Consider the following 25,017-nt stretch of genomic DNA (forward strand, 5'->3'; position numbering starts at 1 on the left):
GGAGACGCGTCAAGTGGTTTACATAACACAATTAGCAAAAAACTACCACTACCTTTTCACAAGTTTGGTAAATAAAGATCTCAAATTCACTTAGAAAGTCTCTTTGTTGTTAACCACCTAACTATACAAAGATTTTTTTAGGTTAAAAGTTAAAACGCGTTATGAACGGAAAATATACAATGTAATCTTTTGTGTATTACAAAAATATCTAAAATGGTAATGGGTTTGCTCAACTTTATGGCATCTTGACTTATTCTTCTTCCTAACACAACGGTACCTTATTCTAACCAAGACATAGCCAAATTAAAAGGAACACGTCACATGTTGTTCTGGTTTTATCTATCATGATTCTATGCAATTAAGCTTTAAATTCATATGCCATAAACGTATTTTGAATCTGTTGTGAATAACTTGTAAGCTGGTCAAATCACATTGAATTGAGCCTGAATTTTTGGACAACGTTTGGTCCGTCGTTACAACCACAAACCCTTCCTCCCCTAAGACTTTCTAACAACAGCCAACGCCAAAATTCCGAAAATACCCTTAAATGGTTTCACGTAGATTATTTTATATTTAGGCGAAAATTTAAAAACAAGGACCTAAAAATAGGCAAAAGCCAGCTGCGTTGCGTCTGCTATTTCTTGTGAACAGATGACTTTTTAACTATTTTTGTAACACAACTTAAATAGAAGGGTAAATCAGGAAACTTAAGAAAATGTTTGCAGAAACGGGCAAGGCTCGCATGTTACATTGTCCTTCATGCATACGCTTTAATTAGAGCTTTCTCCACTTTCCGTTTTATAGATCAAAATTAAACCAAGTTTTGCTAAACAGTAACAGAGAGATAAATAAACAAATTTAATTTAGTTGTTTTTTATAATCTTCTTGAGCGTGTTGCATACAAATATATATATTTTAAACCTTATTCGTGGGGAGGAATGCTTGTAGATTCCACTTCTCTTCACCTTTTTTTCTTCTCCTCTTCTTCTTCTTCTTGCTCTCCCTATTTGTTATTGAAGATGGAGAGCTACTACAAGTGTAGGTTTTGCTCTAAGAGCTTCTTCAATGGAAGAGCTTTAGGTGGTCACATGAGATCTCACATGCCGAGTCTTCATAAGTTTAGCATTCAAGACGAGGAAGGGGAAAGGGCGAGTCAACTCAATGATGAGACAGAGTCAGATGTTTCTTCGTCTTCCTCTGAAAAAGAAGAGGACAAGAGAAATGGGTTGAGAGATAACAAGCATCCGATGATGGAAGACAATGAAAGCGAGACAGAGTCGTCGAGGAATATTACGAACCCGACACGTAAACGATCCAAGCGAACTCGGAAAATGGAAACGTTCGCGGCCAAGAAGAGGAAGACGAGTCAACTCGGTTACAAGACCGAGCCTGAGTGCGAACCTCCTCAAAGCTCAGCTTCTGACACAACGACGGAGGAAGATCTCGCCTTTTGTCTCATGCTGCTCTCGAGAGACAAATGGAAGAAGAAGAAGAAGAACAAAGCTAGCAGTAACAAAGAAGTAGTTGAAGAGATCGAGACAGAAGCATCAGAAGGTCACAACACATCGAGCAAGAAAGGAAGATTCACGTGCGAGACTTGTGGGAAAGTGTTTAAATCTTATCAAGCATTAGGTGGGCACCGAGCAAGCCACAAGAAGAACAGAGTTTCGAACAAAACAGAGCAAAGAAGCGAAACAGAGTATCCAGAGAAGAGAATCCATGAATGTCCGATATGTCTTAGGGTTTTTGCATCGGGACAAGCACTTGGAGGTCACAAGAGATCTCATGGAATTGGGAACTTGTCTGTAGATCATCATCATCAAGTACGAGTGGATTCAGTGAAACAGAGGACGATAGATCTTAATCTTCCTGCACCAACCGATGAAGAAGAAGTCTCTGTTGTGTTTCAGTAAATACTGAATAAAGGTAACTAATAACAGGCTTTGCGTGATTCGGGTCGTCCAAATTTTCGTAAAGTTTGAATCTTTTTTTTATAATATTGTTGGGGTCGAAGTTGAACTAGAAAAATGTCATTTAAAATGCAAAGGAGGCCACTTTTACATGTTCTAACGCCAATTCTTTTTTTCGTATTGGCCTCACGTCGTGTTGCCTAACCATATCAATCAAAGAACAATCAAATAAGCTTGGTTTATAAACTTCTCATGTATATGTTTATGCTGTATAATATTTTATAATTTTGGGGAGTTCTTACTACTACTTTGTTATTGAAAACTACTAAATAGTGCCCACTTGAGTACTTGACTTGTCTCATGTTTCTTGTATTAGAGTTAGTCAAGGATCTGCAAAGATAAGAATCATTTTCAAGGTCTAAAGATATTATAGTCTTGTAGTAAAGAAGACGTTACTTCGATAAAGCCCTACTTCGAACTTCCAACTTCATATTCAGATTACATCTGTAGTGTACCTATATATCACAAATTTTTGCAACGAAAAAAAAACTCGAATCACTTGCCTATACCAAATTTTGAAAACAAAAGGTTAGGGTTATCTTTGAAATTTATAAAACTTGAAACAATTATAATTTGGAGGCAAAATTATCTATATACTTTTTTTGATGATTTAGAAACCATACATCAAAATTTAAGAGCAAGACCAATAATTCGTTGTCTTTAGGGTCAATCCTGCAAAATGTTTTTATTTTTTCTTTATTTCACAAATTCTTAGTTGATTCTTACTTAGGTTCAGTTCATTTTATAATTGGTTAGTAAAACTGGTATAAAAGACTTGGTTGCATAAGTAGATTTACGTTTGGTCTACCACAAATGTAGAATTATTCTTAGAGTATACTTTATTCTTTACTTATGACTTGAAGCAAAACCCACTAACTTTCACCACCCCCAATAGAATCAGACACATTGTGATTGAGAGTAGTTGTGTACCAAGTAATTGCAAGCTTGACTATTCTCTCACACGATGTCTTAGGTCAGACTAGTTACTTGGGATTTGGTGAGATTAGTCTCCTGAAATAATTTCGTCTGATAATGATCATTTTCCAAATTTTGGAGGCATTACAGTGTTTGGAGTTGGAATGAAAAATCTAGTGTGTGAATTGGAAAAAAAAAAACTGTAGTCAAATAGTAAATGATAATCATTTTTCATTAAATGCATCTTCACTATATAAAATTGTGAACCCATTTGATGCCAGCCGTAGGTTCAAAAAGATCATGATACTTACACTAACCTTCACTAAAATTCGCATATGAAAGAATAAAGCAAGAGCACACCCAACGGCCAAACCTTCAACCGAAAGTAAACAAAACAAATACGATTAAAAGTTGAGCTAGTTTGGTCTACTCAACTGATAGCTTACTTCACAAATTTGTCGCTGTTGATTAGACAAGCACTCATGCTTATCGAAGACTAAACCGGGTTAAGACGACCTGAATACATGATCTTGATTTTAGTTTTTACTTTTGTATACTTTTAGATATTTTTTGGATCCGAAATTTGTATATTTTCAGAACTTTTTTGTTCTAATTAACACTCAGACGAAAGTTGGATACCAACAGGGAATGACCTACGTTGCACGTAAGCTTCATCGGACGTCCGCTTCCCGCTTCGGAACCGGAATCGGAACCTTGTGGAAGCTTGCGGAATCTCGCTTCCAAAACGTTTCTAAAATATTCTCTTTAAAAACCTGTTGGAAGCTTACGATTCCGTTTTGGAATCACGCTTCCGTTTTAAAAAAAAAATGCAATGTATATCAATAAAATATAAAACTATAGTTTTAATCTATATAAAATAAAATTAATAGTAATGATTATTAAGTTATAAATATACAAATATCAAAAATAATACTATAAATTTTCTTTATGCATTGGGATTTTTTATTAAAGATATAGCACATATTGAAATATATTGTGTCAATTTTTTATGAAGTATTAAAAATAATTAATATAATATTTGTTTGTAAACTAAATTATGTGTATTTTTACAGTTTTAATATAAAATCATTTTAAAATTATTATAAATGAATAAATGTTTTATTTCAAATTTAAATAATATAATTTTAGTCCTAATTTTTTTAAAAAATTTATATATATATATAGATATAGATATAGATATACGCTTCCAACACGTACCCGATTCTTAATATTTTAAAAAATCTCGCTTCTGCGCTTTCTTACGCTTCTGCTTCCACGTACCCGCTTCCGTTTCCATGTAACATAGGGAATGACAAAGCTAGTTTGTCTAGTTGAGAGTTTAAAAACTGCATAGACTGTAGGGAATCTTAAATTTAGGTTTAGAGTCTATATAGAGTTTAATCTATATGATATATAATTTTATTAAAAACAAACATATATCGTTCGTATATTTTGTTTTTAGCTTTGGTTAACTTGCGAACTTGGGATTTTAGTTGGAATATCATCTTTAGGTTGTACTAAAAAAAAGAAGCTGAATTCAGTATATCATCTTTACGTTGTACTAAAAAAAGAAGCTGAAATAGAAACCTTACGACTTATTATTTTGATAACATTCGAAACAAATATAGGAGACAAATCACATTGAGTGTGGTTTAAAACAATGAAGCACGAAGAATAGATGTTTGGTTGGGCGTGATAAAATTGACTCTCTGACTCGATGCACCTACTTGAGCTTCAATTTTTCTTCATTTAATTTTCTTCTGTACGTAATGTATTCGAGTGCTCCTTTTTGTGATTTCCTAACTTCAGTTTGTTTTATCTAGAGAAACAAAAAATTATAATGACTTGTACTTAACACAAATCTATCAACTAGGTACGTATGAAACTTATGATATACTGCATAACTTAGAAAAAGTGTATGACAGTACGACATCATATTTGGAATACTCAAGTGATAGTAGTGTGGGGCAATTCACTTTGACTCGTTTTATAGTTTTTTTTTTCTTTTTGTAAACTCATACTCGTTTTATAGTTTACACAGTTCATTTATAGTGTCCATTATATTATAATAGAGAAAATCATGTACAGCTATCTGCTTAATGAAATTAAGGGTGGAACCAAGGAAGACAGTTGAGTGAGTCCTTCATGCCACCGGCGATAGCAACTTGCCTTTTTTGCTCCTTAGGAATTCATACTATTATCGATATTAATTTGTAATCGGTTTTCCCTGGTTCCAACGTGCATAGTGTACTTCTGTTGATCGATATAACTTTTATTTTCAACCTCTAGGCAATCCTTTTCCATGTTAATAGTGGATTCTTGAGCCATCATAAAGATCCATCGCAATCTTGTAACGGCAAACCACCTTGTAACTACAAATTATAGAGTATTAATTTAGCACCAAAAAAAATTATAGAGTATTTCTTGTTTTTTAATTCCCGTACTTCATTCTCCTCCTGGTTCGGAGATTAATAAAGATCCTCACATGGCACTGGCAATCACCCGGTTTGGCGTTTGACACTACTTGTCTATGAAGCTTACAAAGTTCTACAAAGTAAACGCACATGCTTGGGTGGTTTATATACTTCGTGGTCGTGGGCATGTCTTTTGGTGGGATCTTGGGGATGCAAATCCATGGGAGTTGCTTTGTTTACATCTAATACAACAAGTCATGAACTAGAATATGTTGCTTCCAAGTAAAGATAGATATCCGTTTAGCTTTGAAGTCATGTCAGAAATTATAAGGATCTTCAACTCTTCATTGCATAGCATTTACTGCTGTTGATAGTAACAAAACCATATTCTTTATATTCATACCACACATTCCTCTCTGCATCAGTTAGGTACAGGTTAAAAAATAAATGCATATGTTATAACCATCTCGACGTATAAAACAACGTAAAGTAGATTGGTCCTATTGTATGTTGCCATTAGGCCTTGCAAAATAACCGGAACTGAAGAACCAAACCGAAACCGAACCAAAATACCTAAAATCGGAACCGGACCAATGCCCTCAAATATCCGAATAGTTTCTATATTTTTATATCCGAAATAACCAAACCGAATCGGAACCGAACGGGTATCCCAATATATAAAAATATTAATTATATATACATATAACATAGCTAAATATATACTTTTAATTTAAAATTCTATTAAAAATATCTGAAAATAGTTGAAGATAACTAAATTACTATAAAATATTCAAACTACCCGAAAATATCCGAAACTATCCGAATAGTTTTATCCGAAATATCCAAAGTAATCTGAAATATTTAAATCTTTTATCTAAATCATTCTACTAATTTAATATTTTACCTTAAATAACCGATATTTTATCCAAATTATCCGAATTATCCGAAATATCCGAACTATTCGAACCTGAACCGGTTCCAAATGAGAATCAGATTTTTTTCGGTTCCTACATTTACTATCTGAACCGAACCGAACCCGAAACTATCCGAACCGAACCGAAAATATATCAAGTAGTAAATGGATCTTTTGGCCCCCTATCCAAACTACCCGAAATCCGAAATACCCGAACCGATACCCGAAATGCTTTCCATAATGCTTCTCTCCTTTAATTAGGTCAGTTATTTAACGCGTTTGCGATGAGATCACGTTTGCGTTTCAAATTAAATAATGATATTGTAGTGAAAAGACGATAATACCCTCAACACGGAACAGGACAAATAGCGATGTCACACTCTTTGATCCTCTCTCTCGATCTCGGTTATCGATCGACGACTGAACCGGAGACGTCGTCACGGGACGATCTAATCGCCGGTAAACTCAAAATCGAATTGAAATCTCCGGCGATCTGATCACGATGAGTAACAGCGAGCTTCTCAACGTGGAGCCTCTCGATCTTCAATTCCCTTGTAAGCCTTATTCGCATCGATTCTCATTGATTCACAAGCTTCCCAGATCTGATCGTCTTCTTTGAATTTGATTGTAGTTGAATTGAGGAAGCAGATCTCATGCTCTCTTTACTTGACCAACAAGACGGACAATCATGTAGCTTTCAAGGTGATGATGAATCTCTTTACAACTTTTAAAAAAAAAAAAAATCTATTGCGTTTGTTTCTTAGGCTTCACGTTTTGTGTGTGTGTGTGTTTTAGGTTAAGACAACGAATCCGAAAAAGTATTGCGTAAGGCCTAACACTGGAGTTGTTCTTCCAAGGTCCACTTGTGAAGTTCTCGGTCCGTTCTCTCATTCTCTCTCTATGCATTGTGTCCTTATGTGTTGTTAACTTTCAAGCTCCTTTGTTTGTGTAGTGACCATGCAAGCTCAAAAGGAAGCTCCTTCGGATATGCAATGCAAGGACAAGTTTCTACTTCAAGGTGTGATTGCTAGTCCTGGTGTCACGGCCAAGGAAGTCACTCCTGAGATGGTACTGATCCATTCACAATCTTGGTTTGTTTTTTTTTTGTTTTTGGCTTCTTAAAGCAGTTTTGTTTGATGAAACTTTGCAGTTTAGCAAAGAGGCTGGGCATTTAGTTGAGGAGACTAAGCTGAGAGTTACGTATGTTGCACCACCACAACCACCGTCACCGGTTCACGAAGGTTCTGAAGAGGGTTCTTCTCCACGGGCTTCTGTTTCTGATAACGGAGGACACGCTTCTGAGTTTTCTGTAAGTATATATAGCAGCCTCTGGCAAGATTATCTCATTTCCTCTTTTACTTGTTGTAGATTTTCTCATCTCATCTCATGTGTTTGATTTTAGTCTCAGAGATTTATAGCAGCGGACAAGGTTGAACCTCAAGAAAACACATCTGAGGTACTTTCACTATTCTTCTTCAACCATTCAAAACTATGTGAAACTATCCGTTGCGGTCTGGTTTTCTTCATTTTCTTGTGTGCAAATGTTAGTGTCCTTTGCTTTTGCTCTGTTAAACAAAACGTTGCCACTAGTTACAATTTGGGAGCTACTTTAATTGGAAAGTTGGCCTTAACAGCTGGTTTATTAGGTCTGGAATCTTTTTTTTTTGTTGATTACTTAAAAGGTTCATTACACTTTAACAAGCCAGCCCATTACTTATTTATCAGTTTCTGGATGCTTTTTTTGCATATTTTTAATCTAAACAAATTCCACTAGCTCGTGTGTGGCACCTGTTACCTAGCAAGTCAAGTGATTCTACAATATACGTATCCATTAAGAGCTTGTGTTTTGTGTGATTTCAGGTAAGGGCTCTCATCACAAAGCTAACCGAGGAAAAACAGTCTGCCATTCAACTAAACAACAAACTTCAAAGAGAACTGGTTAAGAACTTTCACTTGAGTCACTTTTGTTTTTTTTTTATATATCTCAGAACGATAAGGTGACTACTTTGATTATTAGCATTTTCAGTGTTTTTTCATGGTGTTGCGAAGAAGGGGCCTGCTGGTTTTGAGTTTTTTTTTTTTTTTTTTTAACTTTCTCTCTAATTTGACATTCAAGAAAGGCATGAGTTACTTGGGATTTAGGATGAAAGTGGTTGATTTATCTAACCTTGGCATAAATTAAAAGCAAGTCTTAAAATTTACAGGCTTTGATTTAGATGTTGAGTTTGTTTTCTGACAAAGATTTGGTTGATCTGCAGGACCAGTTGAGACGTGACAGTAAGAGAGGCCAAAGTGGTATGCCTTTGATGTACGTTCTTCTGGTCGGACTAATCGGTCTAATTCTGGGATACATTATGAAGAGCACATAACCACCTGAGTTCTTCGTGCCACACAGGAAAGAAGAACAAAGGAAACAGACTATTTCTTTTATCTTTGTATTTGACAATTTCACCTGAAAGGTGTCTCTAGATGATTGATTTGTAGTGAAAAATGTCAATAACTCATTTTGCTTTGTTTTTATTTAAAACTTTTTATTTTACTTTTGGTACCAATAACATGGTCCGCTAAATCTGGATTTTATTTATTTATTTTCTATCTATTGCAACATTTTTTTTTCTGTATCAGACCATTATATATATTTAAATATATTAATTCTAAAAATATTATAAAATTTAAACCAAATCAGAATTTTGAATAAAAAATAGGAAATATAGTAATAATAAAATGATTCCAAGTGGGAAAAGGAGAAAGGATTTCTTTACATAAAGAAAGCTTGTGTTGGTGTTGATGATAAGAAAGCAAGAGAGCGAATGATGATGAGATGTGATTTAAAGAGAAACAAGCTTTGTAAGAGGATGTCTACCACGGCCAAGGAGGCACCGTCATGGTCGTTTTCGTCACTGCCAGACGATATCATCTTAAACGTCATAGCACGTGTTCCGAGACGGTATCACCCAATTCTCTCTTGCGTGTCGAAGAAGTTACAATCTCTAGTACGTTCCTCTGAGCTTCAGATAACGCGATCTCTCCGGGGAAAAGAGAATCGCTTCTACGTCGGCTTTAGAGAAAAGTATCCTTCGTCGTATCATTGGTTCACTTTCACCGAGAGTCATCATCATTTGGCCTCGATCCGGTTCCCTTCTTTTCTGCTCAAATCTTACTCTACAACTCCTGTTATGGTAGGTACCGATATCTACATTGTGGGCGGCTCGAGAAACATGTGGATCCTGGACACTCGGTCTGGAAAGTTGCGTCAGGGTCCAAAGTCGCCTGTGTTCAGACATGGAGCAGCCGTGGGACTAGTTAACGACAAGATTTACATTTTTGGAGGAACTTGTCCACAAAGTTGCTACCATGATATCAAAGCGCAAGCGTTTGATCTAAACACCCAAACTTGGCAACTCGCGCCAAACCCTAGCATGCAAGTGAATAGTAAAAATAACTCTGTGGTAACCCCGGCACTAGGCAGAAAAATATATGTGATGGCTGGTACGGACGTCATAGTTTATGACACTAGAGATGGTACATGTGACGAAATTATAAGAGCTGAGGACTTCAACTGTAAAACTATCTGTGTGGTAGACAATGTGCTATACATGTATTACCATGATGTTGGGTTAATGTGGTATGAATCTAAGGCTAAAGAATGGAGAGTGGTTCATGGTCTGAAGTTCAAGGGCTATTCCTCTAGTATCAAAATGGCTGAATACAATGGAAAGTTGGCGTTTTTGTGGCATAGTGTGAACAAGGGAGAGGTTTGGTGTTCAATGATCGCCTTGTATGGGAGTAGTAATGTAGCCATTCGAGGGCTTGTCGAGTGGTCTGACCGTCTACTTTCCGACGTTCCTTTTAGCTACGACATGAAAGATTTCATGGTTTGTACGGATTATTATAAGTAGGGATCTCTTATCTCTTTTTTTTCTTAGTGCTTTTTAGAGGTTTTGTGTTCCTGTAATGAATATTTGTTTCATAACTGAGTTTGTTTTGTTATTAGCATTTTTTTGTTGCTAAAAATGTAAATTGGAAATAAAGGTTGTTTTGACCAAAAAAAAGAAAAGAAATAAAGGTTGAAGTTTACAAAGAGCGATTAACAAAATATAGAGCTTATGGAATTGGTTCCATGGCAAAAGAAATTTAAAAATATGAAAGCAAACACAATCGAAAACTTTATATGTTCATCTTCATAACAAACATGATTAGAAGCATCGATAAAATCTTGACGTATCTGAATGAAAGGTCGAGCTGATATACTGGTATATCAAGAGAGACACAGAGACAAAGTGTAACAACAACTAATTTCGCGAGCAAAAAATTGATTCAGCATGTCACATGAACAAAGACAATTCCTCAAAAGCAATATAGAAACATGCTCGTTGACCGTCCTCTAAGTCTGAGCTGGGACACTCCTCTGATGTCACAATCCGACCCTAGACGAGATAACAGTATCCATCAAAGCTTAATAGCAGTCAACTTCCTATTAGGGACAAGTCTCCCACTTTCGTGGATTGACCCATCTATCTTACATACTAGCTAGTTCTGATGTCGGAGACTTGTCTCTAATACTTCCAACACAGCACTCGCCCTCTAAGATGGTTAGACAGAAATAAGATTTGTTTTTTCAAAAGGTTAAATGATGAGGCTGTTTTCCAAATTTAGAAAGGTAGATAGCGAGTTTTTTTAAAAATCTCCTTATTTAAGATATTTTTAAAATTATTTAAATTCATTATAAATATATATATACTAATTCTAAAAATATTATACTCCATCTGTTTCTTAAAATTACATATTCTAAAGAAAAAAATTGTTTCAAAAAAATCAATCTTTTATATTTTCAATACATGTTTTATTAAATAATTGCAAACTTCAAAAGACTTAATTACACTAGTTATATTTTTATTGGCTTAAGATTATTGAAAAAAAAACCCAAAAAACTATGCAAATTTAATGTGTTTTATTAAGATGTGTGAAAAATCTAGAATATGTAACTTTAAAGAACAGAGGGAGTACAATTTAAATCAATCATAATATTGAATAGAAAATACGAAATATAGTAGTTATAAAAGGATTCCAAGTGAGAAAAGGATAAAGGATTTCTTCAAAGAGAAACAAGGTTTGTAAGAGGATGTCTACCACGGCCAACGAGGCACCGTCATGGTCGTTTCCGTCATCTTAAACGTCTACGGTCTTAGCACGTGTTCCTAGACGGCATCACCCAATTCTCTCTTGCGTGTAGAAGAAGTTACCATCTCTAGTACGTTCCTTTGAGCTTCAGGTAACGCGATCTCTCCGGGGAAAAGAGGATCGCTTCTACGTTGGCTTTAGAGAAACGTATCCTTCTTACGAAACCTGGGATGAGTCGTCGTATCATTGGTTCACTTTCACTGAGACTGAGAGTCATAATCGTTTGGCCTCGATCCCGTTCCCTTCTTCTCCGCCTCGAGCCTTACTCTACAACTCCTATTGTGGTGGGTACTGATATCTACATTGTGGTCGGCTCGGAGAAACATACGGATCCTGAACACTCGGTCTGGAAAGTTGCGTACTGGAAAGTTGCTTCATGGTCCAAAGTCGCCTGTGTTGAGACTTAGATGAAGCAGCCGTGGGGACGAGTTAACGACAAGATTTACATTTTTGGAGGAACTTGTGGAAAAAGTTACTACGAGGATATCCAAGCGCAAGCGTTTGACCTAAACACGCAAACTTGGCAACTCGCGCCCAACCCTAGTGCGAAAGTGAACTGTATAAATAAGTCTGTGGTAACCCCAGCATTAGGCAGAAAAATATATGTGATGGGTGGTAAGGACGTCATAGTTTATGACACTAGAGATGGTACATGTGGCCAAATTATAAGAGCTGAGGACTTCAACAGTCAAACTATCTGTGTGGTAGCAGGACAACGTGCTATACATGCATTACCATGATGTTGGGTTAATGTGGTATGAATCTAAGGCTAAAGAATGGAGAAGTTCAAGGGTTATGTCTCTAGTATCAAAATGGCTGAATACAATGGAAAGTTGGCGTTTTTGTGGCATAGTGTGAACAATGGAGAGGTTTGGCGCTCAATGATCGCATTTGTATGGGAGTAGTAACGTAGCCATTCGAGGGCTTGTCGAGTGGTCTGGCCGTCTACTTTCCGACGTTCCTTCTAACTACTACATGAAAGATTTTATGGTTCGTACAGATTATTATAAGTAATCCCTTGTCTTTTTTTTTTCTTAGTGCTTTTAGAGGTTGTGTGTTCAGGCAGTGAATAGTTATTTCATAAGCAGCTTTATCGCAGGCGCTTAGGAGGGTTGTTAGAGGTAATTTTCATTAAAAAAAATATAAAAAATAAGAAAACAGAAAATACGACGCTTAATTAAGCCCGCGAAGCGCCGTGTTTTAGTGTGCACGTGTCAAGATATGAGAGGTGAGAGCTTCTGTTACGCGTGAAACGCGATCAATCTTGGTTTTGTCTCTCTCTTTCGAATCCTCTCTCCCGACGAAAGGCGAATTGAAATCGTCTCCGTGGCTCTGTTATCGTCGGCGACGTCTTCCTCGGTGGCTCCGTGTCTGCGACCTCGATGGTGGTTCTTCTCGACGGTGACGGTCCTCTCGCTTGGTGGTTCTCCACAATTCAAAAGGTAAGCGGTTCATGTGTTATTCGATTTTGCATGTGTTTAGATTATGAATCTTATTGTTCTGATCGGTTGTTTTTCGTTTGTTATTTATTGGTTAGGTGTATCGGTGGCGACAGATATCTCTCTCGGCAGAGACGAAGCCTTCCCTCTTTCTCGTCGATTCGGTGTATCGGTGGCGACAGAGCTCTCCTCGACAGCGACGGAGCTATCTCTCGGTGGAGTCGAAGCTCTCTCTCGGCGAAGGTAAAGCTTATGTTTCAACTTGAGATGGATTGATCAAATATGATTTGTTTGCAATTTTGTTTCAATTAAGATGAATGGATGAAAATAGATTTGTTTGTAAGTTTATTTCAACTTGGAATTGTTTGAACTAAGATGGAATGATCTCATTTGATGTTCTGTGTTTGATTAAATCGTTTTTGATATGTTCTGACTTTGTGTTTGTTTGCTTGTTTCAGTCCTTGAAATCGTTTTAGATATGTTCTGACTTTGTGTCTGTTTGTTTTGTGTGTTTGTGTTGTAACATGCGTGGATCGAGGGTACAAGACGAAGGAAGCTGAAAATAGAGGAGTACAAGACGAAGGAAGCTCAAAACAGGTAAATGTCTTCTTCTTTTAATTGATTGAAAGCTTTATGGTTGATAGTTAATGTTTTTCTTAGTGAACTAGATTATGGTTGTGTGATGAATGTGTGCTGAAGTGTAATTAATGTCCTGGTTAGAGGTAAAATATGGTTGTGTGATAAGTAGAAGTGATCGTTTGCTAGAAACTTCTTTCTTCTCTTCCCTTTCGTAATTACGGTGTGGTTAATGAGTCAGATAAAAGTCAAGTCCATTTGGTTCTGTGAGTGATGAATGCGTTTATCTCCTCTATTAATCTTCTTTCTTCTCTTCCCTTCCCTTTATCTCTTCCATCTATCAAACTTCTTTCTTCTCTATTTGCTTGTCTGAGTTTGTCTAGTACTTAAGACATTCAAAAATGGATTCCAATCTATATTTGAATTTAAATTTTGTTGATCTTCTTCAAAGTCAACAAGATAGTGACATAGGTTTAAGTTTAATAAAAAATGTAAAATTTTTAAGATCCCTAAAATAAGAACCTTGCAATGGAGGATGAAAATTATCAAGTTGCTTAGCTAAGTTGCTTACCAAAAAAAAGTTATTAATTACTATTATTATATAACTAAGCAACCTTTTATGAGTTGTTGGGATAATGGTGCTCTGAGTTTGTTTTGTTCTTAGCCTTTGACTTTGTGAGCTCCTTTCCGTTTTTATAATTTTGACTTTATATTTTAGAAAGTTGCTCGAGGAGGTACAAAATCTTCTCCATATCCATTCTCAGACCAGATTGGTTCAACTGTAATGATGATTCGGATCTAAATGAATGTGCAGGTGAAGAGCAGCTACTATTTGGCAAGCTTAGTGGACATCAATGGTGATATATTCGCCCTGGCTATTGCTTGACCTCTGAGAACCACCAACGGGAACGAGGAAACATTCGATTTTTACGATTTGTTGTAACCTTTCTAAGGATTTTTGTGATGAATCAACAATAGACATCAGTTTCAATGGCATTTCTTTTAAGTTTTTCAAGTAACAAAATAAGCAGATGTCCACATAACGCCAACTATGTAGTTCTTTAACACAGCACTGAAGCTATTATATAGAAATGATTCAATGCTGTCTTAACTACGAGAAGAAAATAAAGAAGCCGTGTACAATCTCAGGAACAGTATATGAGATGCAACGAACAGAGAAAAACAGAGGATATGCTGAATCAGGAGTCGTATCCCTCGGAGACAACTAAGAGAAAGTTGAAGGCATATGTTATAACCAACCAATTCAAAGAGCATCCGGTAGGGAAAGCAATGCAGCTTTAAGACCATTATCTGATATCAGCATACGAACTTAAGAGAACAAAAACAAAAACTAATATATTAATCAGCCATACACTAATAAACTCTCAGAACAATTGAATGGCAAACAAACCCAAAATAGCTAAACAAAGGTGAATGTGACAAAGTATTCACCTTTGCTTTGTAGCGAGATCGATTTTCCAGAATGTTTTTGTCCCATATCTTGAGTTTCTCAGAGGAGAAGAATGAACAGTTCTTGCACTAATCGATCACTTTCCCAAGGATGTTGCTTGTAATGTTCACTAGGGGCACTTCTATACAAGGGCAATCGACGAAATCATCAAGAATACATGATATAAATTTTGATATATATATATCGCTTTATGTTAAATTCAGAAATATTAAGTTTGAAAGATTATATTATATTACTTGGATAAAATACTAATTTATTCAGGAATTTTAACAAATACTAATTTTATGTCATAAGAAACTGATATAGTTTAGTTGTTGTAAACAATTAATCAACAATATTAGATTAATTTCAAGACATTTTAGAATATAATAGAAGAGATCTCATAAACATTCTCAAGACATTTGTATGGTTATTTGCTTTTCTATAAAATGTAATATATTACATAATAAAGTGAAGGCTCTAATCAAAATATATCTTCAAATTCAGATTATTTGAAGAAATTTTAAGATATAGCTTCATATTCATATTCTGATAAAGATGAAATCATGTAAAACTGCGATCAAATACAATATTATTTTATTATAACAAACTATAAATGCCTATTTAGACCCATTTAGTTAAATGGTTTTTAAATGGGTAGTTTTGCTAAGACTCATTTATTAAATGAGTTATACTTAAAATTAGTGGAGACCATGTTAACTTATTTAACTTAATATAATTAATTTTTTTTAAGAAAATGTGATTGTATAGTTTTGATGGAAAACCCATTTTATGGTTTGGTGGAAAATTTTGATTACGCAGAAAACTCGATTTTTATGGTTTTGGCGGAAAAACTCGATTTTTATGATTTTGATGGAAAAACTCAATTTTTACGGTTTTGGCAGAAAAACTCGATTTTACGGTTTTGGCCGGAAAACTTGATTTTACGGTTTTAACCGGAAAACTCAGTTTTTACAGTTTTTATGGGCCATACATAATATCTTACCATGATGGAATATCTAAAGACCATTTGAAAAGAAGGAAAATGTAACTGAAAAATTGCGAAAGTCATACAGAATCACTAAACTCTTAGCCTCAATCAGCGGTCAAGGTAACACCCTCTAATGAGATTCAACGGTCAAAATTTTCGACCACTACACGTAATATTCTAGCTTTAGTTACCATTCTTGGTTTTATTTCAAGCTCTGATGTTAATAACATTGTCTGATTTGTTTAGGTATGTGATCCTTGGAGATGGTTGCCAGATCAAGGGTATTTCAAATGAAGCTGCTTCTCTAGCTGGTCACTGGGGACTTGGGAAGCTCATCGCTTTCTATGATGACAGTCGCATCTCCATTGATGGAGACACTGAGATGCCTTTACTGAGAACGTTGACCAGCGTTTCGAAGCTTTTGGATGGCATGTTATCTGTGTGAAGAATGGTAACACTGAGTATGATGAGATCTGTGCTGCTATTAAAGAAGCTAAATCTGTTACAGAAAAGCCTACATTGATTAAGGTAATTAACTACAACAATGTCTTAGACATCAGACATATTGAATATTGATTTTAACATCTTGCTTGTGTCCCAGGTTACTACTACAATTGTTTATGGATCCCCCAACAAGGCGAACTCATACAGTGTCTATGGAGCTGCACTTGGCGAGAAGGAAGTTGAAGCTACCAGAAACAACCTTGGATGGCCTTATGAGCCATTCCAGGTACCTGATGAAGTTAAAGGGTAAATTTAACCTAAACTAAACGTCATGTGTTTGCTTTGATGAGATGGCTCAATGTATGCTTTGCACTTTTCTAGCCACTGGAGCCGTCACACACCTAAAGGCAGTGCCCTTGAATCTAACTGGAATGCAACGTTAGCATATGAAAAGAAGTATCCAGAGGAAGCTGCAGAGTTGAAATGTGAATTACCTGCTGGCTGGGAGAAGGCACTACCAGTAAGTTAAACTCTCATCTTACAATCCAGTTGCTATATTCTAGATATGTAGGTTTACAACATCTTTGTCTTTTTACAGACATACACACCAGAGTCTCCAGGAGATGCCACCAGAAACCTCTCACAGCAATGTCAGCAATGTCTCAACGCCCTAGCTAAAGTTGTTCCCGGCTTCCTCGGTGGAAGTGCTGACCTCGCATCCTCCAACATGACACTACTATAAGCCTTTGGCGACTACCAAAAAGCCACACCTTAAGAAATAAACCTTAGGTTTGGTGTCAGGGAGCACGGAATGGGAGCTATCTGCAACAGCATTGCACTTCACAGCCCCGGTCTTATCCCTTACTGTGCAACTTTCTTTGTCTTCACTGACTACATGAGAGGTGCCATGAGAATCTCGGCCTTGTCTGAATCTGGTGTCATCTATGTGATGACTCATGACTCCATTGGTCTTGGAGAAGATGGACCAACTCATCAGCCTATTGAACACATAGCTAGTTTCCGTGCAATGCCGAACACTCTTATGTTTTGTCCTGCTGATGGAAACGAAACGGCCGGTGCGTACAAGATCGTTGTCACCAAGCGGAAGACACCATCTATCTTAGCTCTGTCTAGACAAAAGCTTCCTGAGCTTCCAGGTACGTCCATCGAAGGAGTTGAAAAGGGTGGATACACAATCTCTGACAACTCATCAGGGAACAAACCTGATGTGATCTTGATTGGAACTGGCTCCGAGCTAGAGATTGCTGCACAGGCGGCTGAGGTGCTTAGGAAAGAAGGGAAGACCGTGAGAGTTGTGTCTTTTGTCTGCTGGGAGCTGTTTGAGGAGCAAACGGATGAGTACAAGGAGAGTGTTTTGCCGTCTGGTGTGACAGCTAGAGTTAGTATTGAAGCAGCTTCGACTTTTGGATGGGGGAAGATTGTTGGAGGCAGAGGAAAGTCTATTGGTATTAATTCGTTTGGGGCTAGTGCACCAGCGCCTTTGCTGTACAAAGAGTTTGGTATTATTGTTGAAGCTGTTGTTGATGCGGCGAAGTCACTCTTCTGAGAGAGTTGAAAGATCAGAACATCCTCTTATATAAGGGTTTGATTTGGAAGTAAAGCTACTCACAACATTGTCTCACTATAAGACATTCTTGTTTTCGTTCTTTTCTTTTTTTGTTACTTGTAACTCGAGTAAACATAGGTTTTGGGTTTGGGGAGAGATGAAAAGTAGAAGACAATGTAAACCACCTCTCAATGATAATTCCTGTTTTGTTGTTAAATGCTTACACTTTACAGCTATTCCTTTGTAGGTAACAGACACAAACATTGGTTAGTACTAGTGACTGCATGTGGACAAGAATGAATGATTGTATCTGGTTCTTCTTAAGGTATATCATCATCATCTACGTTTGGGTCCCATATTTGTCAAATGAATGGTGAGGATCCACCTCGAGACATATCATAATATCCATATCCTAAAAACAAGAGAAGAAAAGCTACGTTTGTCTATTTTTCAATCTGTCATCATGACAGACAACACAAGTAGGACACACTACTTTCGAATATCCCCAGAGATTATATTACGCTACAAGAATAAGCAAAGCATATTCACTATTCTCCATCATGGCAACTAGTAACAAGATGGCTGTGTTCAGAGAAAGGTGGCTAGAGTAGTTTCGTCTTGACAACTATCTGAGCCTGCCTATTTTGTTAAATGGTGAACAGCATGCTACATAACAATCCATTAAGGCACAACCATACTAAAGCGAGGAATGTTATGAATGAACATTAGCCAAACTAAATGATCAAAAGAACAAAGAGTTTTCATTAAATTCAAAATCGCATTGTAAGTTGTAACACATCAAAAACTAGAGAAATGAGATACAAAGTCCATTGCAATGACATAGTCACTCATGAATGACTTTGACCTACTCTATGCTTTTCCTTAAGCCACAAGAGTGCTTGCGGTGGTAGACTCACTGCAAAAAAAAAAACAAAAAATGGGAATCAAAACCCAAGGTAATTGATAATCACTGAAATGTTGAAGAAAACTCTTTCAATATTAAGAGTACTTACTACTTCCAGACAGGTGGGAGCTTCTTGGTCTTCTTGTAGTAACGAGCAAGACGGTGGATTCTGCTCTCCACGAGAATCAACCTGAACTTGGAATCCTTGTCTTTCCTGTTCCTCTCAAGATGCTTGCGGATAGCAACTGCTTTCTTGATCAGGTGATACAAATCCTCTGGGATCTCAGGAGCAAGACCTTCAAGAAAATTAAAAGACAAACTCTTAGTTACCTTGAATGTTACGTTATTCAAATAACAGACTCTGGAGAGATAGAAAAGTACCATGAGCTTTCAAGATTCTCAAGATCTTGTTTCCGGTTACACTCTTCACTTGTGGGATACCGTGAGAGTCACGAAGAATGACACCAATCTGAGATGGAGTCAAACCCTTCTTCGCAAACTTGCAGATTGACTCATCAACCTATTAAAAGTAAACACATTCCACTCAAAGCAGTATCAAGCAAAACCTCGCGTGGGAAGAGAACAGTAAACACATTACTATTAACGAGTTAATAACTTCATATTAGATTTTTTTTCTAAGGTTAGTGAATCTCTTCAATGTTCATCAATGGATTTGCACTATCACATTACTTCTACTACACGCATCCTAAATGTAGATGATACTAATCTTCAAAAGTTCACAACATTTCAAACAGATCGAAATATGAAATGCAAACAGAAACATATCGAATCTTACATCCTGAGAGGTTGTCTTGAGCCAACTTGGAGGTGATCGCTTGTACGGCAAAGCAGAAGCTGAGATTCCCTTACTACAGAACACAAAAAAAACAGTTACGAAGAATGTAAGAGAACCATTTTTCAAACAATGCTCGGTCGAATAAAATGAAGAAACAAGCTGACGAACCCTTTAGAGTGGAGTCGGCCCATGACGACGGCGGTGGACGGAGTGTACTTTCTCTGAAGATGGTTCTTCCTCGGTTTTTTTCCGGCGGCGACTGGGGTAAAGAGTAACAAAAACCCTAGTTGCTAATATATAAGTAGTCTCTTAAGGTCTTTGCTACATATCTCAGGCCTTTTACAAGCCCATTAAGAAGTAAGCCTTCTAAAACAGGCCTATTAAGCCCCCAAGAAAACAACCTTCTTTGCATTGCCTTTGACTTTTATTATTTGTCAACCAGCATTGCCTTTGACTATTTGTCATACTGCATATAAGTTTCAATCTTTTTATGAACTTCACAAATTTTTGCCAGGGAACTCTTCTTTCTGGATTAAAAATCAATACTGAAAAAAAGAATGTAAATGTGTGGCTAGCATCTATATTGATTTTTGATAAACTATAAACTTTGAGAAGATTTTTTGTTACTAATATAACTACAAAAGAAGTTTTAAATCATAAACAGAACATGAAAAGAAGCTATTTAGAACCTATTTGAGAAGATACTGAAGATGAACTCTATAGAAGTTTTATAGAGCTAAGAAATCTAATAATGTTATAAAATCTCTTGAAAAGAACTTTGTCATAAAGGAAACTTCAAGCATGAGTTGATAACTGCAATACATCCAAGCCAATAACATAGTTCAAGATAACCGAGGGGACCTAATGTTGAGATGCGAATAAAGAAAAACGAACAAAGTTGTGTCCCCAACACTCATATGCCTGCTTAGTCTTTCCTCAACTCCATGACTTCGGTCCTGATGCCATCGGCCTTAAGAATCATGATCTCAAGCTTGTCTCCCTATTACAAGCAATAAACCCACAAATCATAAGTTAGACATACACAAGATGGTAATATCTTCAATAGGTAATAATTTGAATGGTGATATGGGAAAGCTTACAGTGTAGATATCCCTCTCAGTGGCAGATGCGAATACGGTCTTGACCAGGTCAACTGCTTCAGGTTCGGAAAGGGGTGTGATGGCATCCTACACAGGCAGAGAAGACAAAACATAAGCAACTGAAATGATTCATTATGTGATTAAATTTGCTTAAAGGCCAATCACAAACCTGTGCAGGTAGCAGAAGTGGGCTGGGACTCTTGAGTTGATTGTCAAGGAAAGGCATTATCAGTGTGGAACCAGAACCTTGAGCACTGTATCCAACCTTCTCATAGGAACCAACAGCATCATACGTGAAAACACATCCTTTACCCTGCTCGTCAAGCCCTCCTAGAACATTGAATGCATAGTAAGGAAAAAAGCGCTTGAAGTAAAGCGTGTTGGAGAGAAGCTGAGCCATCGCAGGACAGCTCATCTGCTTATTATGCTGATGCTGATAAACCTGAAGAACACCAAACACACAAAGAAAACACACTATTACTACGCCAAGTCTTAATCTTTTTCAAAAATAATTAGATCAAACGAATACCCACCAAGTGTCTTGATTTCAAAACTTTCTGCAACGCTTTCACATCAGCCTGAAAGCCAGAGGAAGAGAGCACAGCTTTGTCTGCTCTGTAGTATAGAGATTAAAAGACAGCAACTTTGCATACTCAGTAAACAAAAAATGATCAATTTTGCAAGAAACCCAGTACGATCAATTCTCCATCTTAGATCTACGAATCATCGATTGCAAAAACCCTAATAATCTACAACAAAGCCTGGAGCTATTGCCCGCACTAGGTTACCTCCCTTAAAGATCGTAAGCAAAGGTACTTACAGTTTATGGATTTTGGAGTAATCGCGAGTGAGAATGCTGTAACCGGTTGACATCCGAGTATCGGCGGCGATAACGCAGTAATCCGATCCAGCGATTGCCACACATGTTCTGAAGTAAAACACACACAGAGATCAATTCAAAGCAGTGAATCGCAAGCTCAATTAGAGTATCGATAAAAGGGTCACAGGATCCGTTACCCTCCATTGTTATCGTAAGGAGACCAGTTCGCGTGCTGCTTCGTCATGGAGCTTCTTCGTCTTCAGAAAAAAAAAGGATGCTTTGTTAGCAAAGAGGAAGAAGAGAAGAGAGAGAGAGAGAGATTGGAGCTTAAGGAGATCTCTCTCTCACTCTGGCTTTGTAAACACGAAAGCAGACAAAGACAAAAGCTGGGCTCTTAATTATTGGGCTTTACAATGGGCCTTTGATACGATAATGGGCTTTTTAATGCGCCTTTTATGAGTTGTTTCTTCTTCGATGGTCTCTCTCTCTGTCTCACTCACTTGTAAAGCTTCTTCGCCCATTTTCAATTCAAGGTGGGTTGCCTCGAAAACCAATTCTCTCTCACTCGATTTCGTGCGCTCAAGTTCTATGCTTTAGCTTCCCTTACTTGGTGCTTGCTACTACTAATCTTCGCATTTTTTTCTGGAATTTGGGGATTTAGGGTTTCTCAGTGTGTGTGTGTGAGAGTGAAGATAATGGAAGCACTTGTTGTTGATGCGGGCTCGAAGCTTCTGAAAGCAGGAGCAGCGATTCCTGATCAGTCTCCTGCAATGATAATCCCATCTCAGATGAAACGAATGGTTGATGATGCGCCTGAGAACCCCACCACTGTTTTTGAAGACGTCACTCTTGATCCTATTGAAAGGGGTTTTATTAGAGACTGGGACGCTATGGAGGATCTGCTGCGTTACGTTGTGTACACTGGGCTTGGATGGGAAGAGGGAAACGAAGGCAATATTCTCTTCACAGATCCACTCTGCACTCCTAAGGTCTGTAATAAAGATGAGAACTTTGATTTTGACCGCCATGTGTTTTTAGTTTCATCATAATCTTGTTCTTGTAGTAAATGTGGCTAATTTGTTTATATAAATGATTGTTTTGGGTGCAGGCTATTAGGGAGCAGTTGGTACAGTTGATGTTTGAAACGTTCAATGTTTCTGGATTCTATGCGTCAGAGCAAGCAGTGTTGTCCCTTTATGCCGTTGGAAGGATCTCTGGTTGCACTGTTGATATTGGTCATGGCAAGATAGGTATTATCTGATCTTACTCTTTGGTTTCGCTTTGTTATAATCTAATCTTACTTTTTGTGTCTTGTCGCATTGTCATATCTCCATCTGTTGATATAGGAGTTGTTGTTTCCCTTTACTAACCTTTTTTACATGCTCTGAAACGTTTAGTTAAACCAATGATTTTTTGTCCTGTAAGCTGTAGTAGATTGGAGGTTCCTTATGTATGTAGCTGGTTATATAGGATTTTTTAACCAGCTGCTTATGTATGGATTGGTGATTAATCTCTCAAATTGTTGTTAACTCTCTTCCGGTTTGCACCCAGATATTGCCCCAGTTCTTGAAGGTGCTGTGCAGCACATTGCCTCGAAACGGTTCGAGCTCGGTGGAACCGACCTGACAAAACTATTCGCCCAAGAGCTTGGAAAATCCAACCCTTCTGTGAATCTCAGCATGTCTGATGTTGAAACACTGAAGGAACAGTATGCAAACTGCGCCGAGGACGAGACTGCTTACGAGAAAACCCAAAACTGTGAAATCGAGCAGCATACACTTCCTGATGGACAGGTTTGTGTGACTACAAATCAACAGTCTTACAATTTGTGTTTCCTTGTAATAACAGAATGGTGGTCTTCTAGGTGATAAACATTGGGAGAGAGAGATACTCTGTTGGTGAAGCTTTGTTTCAGCCATCAATACTGGGACTCGAGGAGCACGGAATAGTTGAACAGCTTGTCCGGATTATCTCCACGGTATCATCCGAGAACCATAGGCAACTCTTGGAGAACACTGTACTTTGTGGTGGTACAACCTCCATGACAGGTAACAACAACTATAACTTAGTACACTTTGTGCATGTTGATATTGAAAAACTTAATGAGTTGTGGTGTACTTCGTCATTGGCAGGATTCGAAGGAAGGTTTCAGAAAGAAGCAAGCTTGTGCTCATCTGCCATTAGGCCAACGCTGGTGAAACCTCCTGAATATATGAGTGAGAATTTGGGATTGTACTCGGCTTGGATAGGAGGAGCAATACTAGCCAAGGTGGTGTTTCCGCAGAATCAGCATGTTACTAAAGCTGACTACGACGAGACTGGGCCATCCGTAGTTCACAGGAAATGTTTCTGATCCTGAAACAACCAAAACGTTTGTACTTCTTGTTGTAGCTGAGGATTGTTCTTGTTTATTTTTCTGTGTTTGAACACATCCCACTAAATCTATGTACTTCTAAGCAGCTTACATGATTTGAAGATTTGGACCATATTAAGTACTAATAGCCTAATAAGTACTTCAGTATCAGGAAATATAAACAAACGATCGTTGACAAGTTCAAACCATAAATCCAGTTGTGTACTAAACTTCTTCTTCATCCATTCTCTTCTCCACAGCAATGAACGCAGGAGTAAACAACTGAAGCTGCTCGGATCACAGGTGCAGATATATCTGAACCGCCATTTTTCTGTTTCTTCGTTGGTTTTAGGCGACTTTGCTGTGTAAGCATCATCGTAATCTTGTGGGGAGTTCAAGATGGTGGAAGTAATAAGTGATAGACTTTCTAAGCACTGGAGACGACCAGGAAGCTCTGAGTTCCTCATTTCTGCACATTGACACACTCGTGTTATTGTTACGTACGTGAAGTCTAGGGCTGGGCACTTACTTGCCTTACGCCCGTTACTTGATCCATACTTGCTTTGATTTTCAAGTACTTGTCGTTGTTAAGTCAACTATAAAATCGTTGAATTTTGCTTCTTGCAAATACAAGATAAGTAACAAGTATCACAAAATAATTAGCGACTCGCTTTGATATTACTCATTACTTGTTTTACAACTAAAAATGATAATTAAACCATAAAAACTAAAACTCTAAACATATATTTCGTTGTTGTAAATGTATTTTGTTTCTTCTTCTTTTTTTATATTAAGTACAAATATTTTATTTGAAGTAATTCTCGTGTTTTTCGAGTAAACAAAAGAAACTTTCATAACTTTTTCCGAGAGAATATTATCTACCAAATAATTCTTATAAACTTGGAAATATATCCAAATAATTCATAAGTATTTGTAAGTAATCGAACAAACCAAATAACTTGTAAGTAACATGTGTTTGAACAAGTATTCGAGATAATAAGTATTCATTTTCGACAAGTCAATTACAAATCCAAAAAATTCATTATTTGTTCAAGTTCAAGTATGTTCGCCTTGCGCCCACCCCTAGGCGAAGGAGTTGGCGGAGCAGAACCTCTTCTACTAGTAGCGTTCTGGTGTCAGTAGTTTTTTTTTTCTTTTGGTTTACTGGTCTCAGTAGTTAGTAA

General features: G+C 37.1%; 6 protein-coding genes, 1 long non-coding RNA gene and 2 pseudogenes across 7 annotated transcripts; 6 read left to right on the forward strand and 3 right to left on the reverse strand.

The window, feature by feature from the left end:
- Window positions 1–217: 217 nt before the first annotated feature.
- Window positions 218–2,214, forward strand: LOC103830267 (zinc finger protein ZAT9). Its single transcript, XM_009106025.3, has one exon. It carries the CDS (start codon window positions 939–941, stop codon window positions 1,911–1,913), a length of 975 nt encoding a protein of 324 aa, XP_009104273.2. The 5' UTR covers window positions 218–938; the 3' UTR covers window positions 1,914–2,214.
- A 1,223-nt stretch (window positions 2,215–3,437) lies between these two features.
- LOC117126722 lies at window positions 3,438–6,269 on the reverse strand. The gene is made up of 2 exons (XR_004449525.1): window positions 4,200–6,269; window positions 3,438–3,538 (listed from the first exon to the last, which is right to left on the reverse strand). It is a non-coding gene; the product is annotated as an uncharacterized LOC117126722 (long non-coding RNA).
- Window positions 6,270–6,509: 240 nt separating this feature from the next.
- On the forward strand, window positions 6,510–8,819 carry LOC103830268 (vesicle-associated protein 1-1). Its single transcript, XM_009106026.3, has 8 exons — window positions 6,510–6,766; window positions 6,844–6,914; window positions 7,008–7,089; window positions 7,165–7,280; window positions 7,363–7,521; window positions 7,615–7,668; window positions 8,073–8,150; window positions 8,471–8,819. The coding sequence occupies exons 1-8, from the start codon at window positions 6,715–6,717 to the stop codon at window positions 8,579–8,581; spliced, it is 723 nt and encodes a 240-aa protein (XP_009104274.1). The 5' UTR covers window positions 6,510–6,714; the 3' UTR covers window positions 8,582–8,819.
- Window positions 8,820–8,962: 143 nt separating this feature from the next.
- On the forward strand, window positions 8,963–14,432 carry LOC103830270 (putative F-box/kelch-repeat protein At4g02310). Its single transcript, XM_033275645.1, has 3 exons — window positions 8,963–12,835; window positions 12,931–13,429; window positions 14,223–14,432. Exon 1 carries the CDS (start codon window positions 9,023–9,025, stop codon window positions 10,109–10,111), a length of 1,089 nt encoding a protein of 362 aa, XP_033131536.1. The 5' UTR covers window positions 8,963–9,022; the 3' UTR covers window positions 10,112–12,835; window positions 12,931–13,429; window positions 14,223–14,432.
- On the forward strand, window positions 11,335–14,432 carry LOC103831404 (annotated as a pseudogene).
- Window positions 14,433–16,035: 1,603 nt separating this feature from the next.
- On the forward strand, window positions 16,036–17,927 carry LOC103831405 (annotated as a pseudogene).
- Window positions 17,928–18,570: 643 nt separating this feature from the next.
- On the reverse strand, window positions 18,571–19,961 carry LOC103830271 (40S ribosomal protein S13-2). Its single transcript, XM_009106028.3, has 5 exons — window positions 19,729–19,961; window positions 19,561–19,633; window positions 19,146–19,284; window positions 18,874–19,060; window positions 18,571–18,776 (listed from the first exon to the last, which is right to left on the reverse strand). Exons 1-5 carry the CDS (start codon window positions 19,749–19,751, stop codon window positions 18,743–18,745), a joined length of 456 nt encoding a protein of 151 aa, XP_009104276.1. The 5' UTR covers window positions 19,752–19,961; the 3' UTR covers window positions 18,571–18,742.
- Window positions 19,962–20,265: 304 nt separating this feature from the next.
- Window positions 20,266–21,855, reverse strand: LOC103830272 (proteasome subunit beta type-1). The gene is made up of 6 exons (XM_009106029.2): window positions 21,678–21,855; window positions 21,481–21,588; window positions 21,194–21,275; window positions 20,830–21,102; window positions 20,661–20,747; window positions 20,266–20,560 (listed from the first exon to the last, which is right to left on the reverse strand). The coding sequence occupies exons 1-6, from the start codon at window positions 21,722–21,724 to the stop codon at window positions 20,486–20,488; spliced, it is 672 nt and encodes a 223-aa protein (XP_009104277.1). The 5' UTR covers window positions 21,725–21,855; the 3' UTR covers window positions 20,266–20,485.
- A 68-nt stretch (window positions 21,856–21,923) lies between these two features.
- Window positions 21,924–23,976, forward strand: LOC103830273 (actin-related protein 7). Its single transcript, XM_009106030.3, has 6 exons — window positions 21,924–22,013; window positions 22,142–22,469; window positions 22,589–22,730; window positions 23,032–23,273; window positions 23,345–23,528; window positions 23,613–23,976. Exons 1-6 carry the CDS (start codon window positions 21,955–21,957, stop codon window positions 23,831–23,833), a joined length of 1,176 nt encoding a protein of 391 aa, XP_009104278.2. The 5' UTR covers window positions 21,924–21,954; the 3' UTR covers window positions 23,834–23,976.
- The last annotated feature ends 1,041 nt before the right edge of the window (window positions 23,977–25,017 follow it).

Source organism: Brassica rapa, chromosome A07, assembly GCF_000309985.2.
Source record: "Brassica rapa cultivar Chiifu-401-42 chromosome A07, CAAS_Brap_v3.01, whole genome shotgun sequence".
Taxonomy (NCBI): Eukaryota; Viridiplantae; Streptophyta; class Magnoliopsida; order Brassicales; family Brassicaceae; genus Brassica; species Brassica rapa.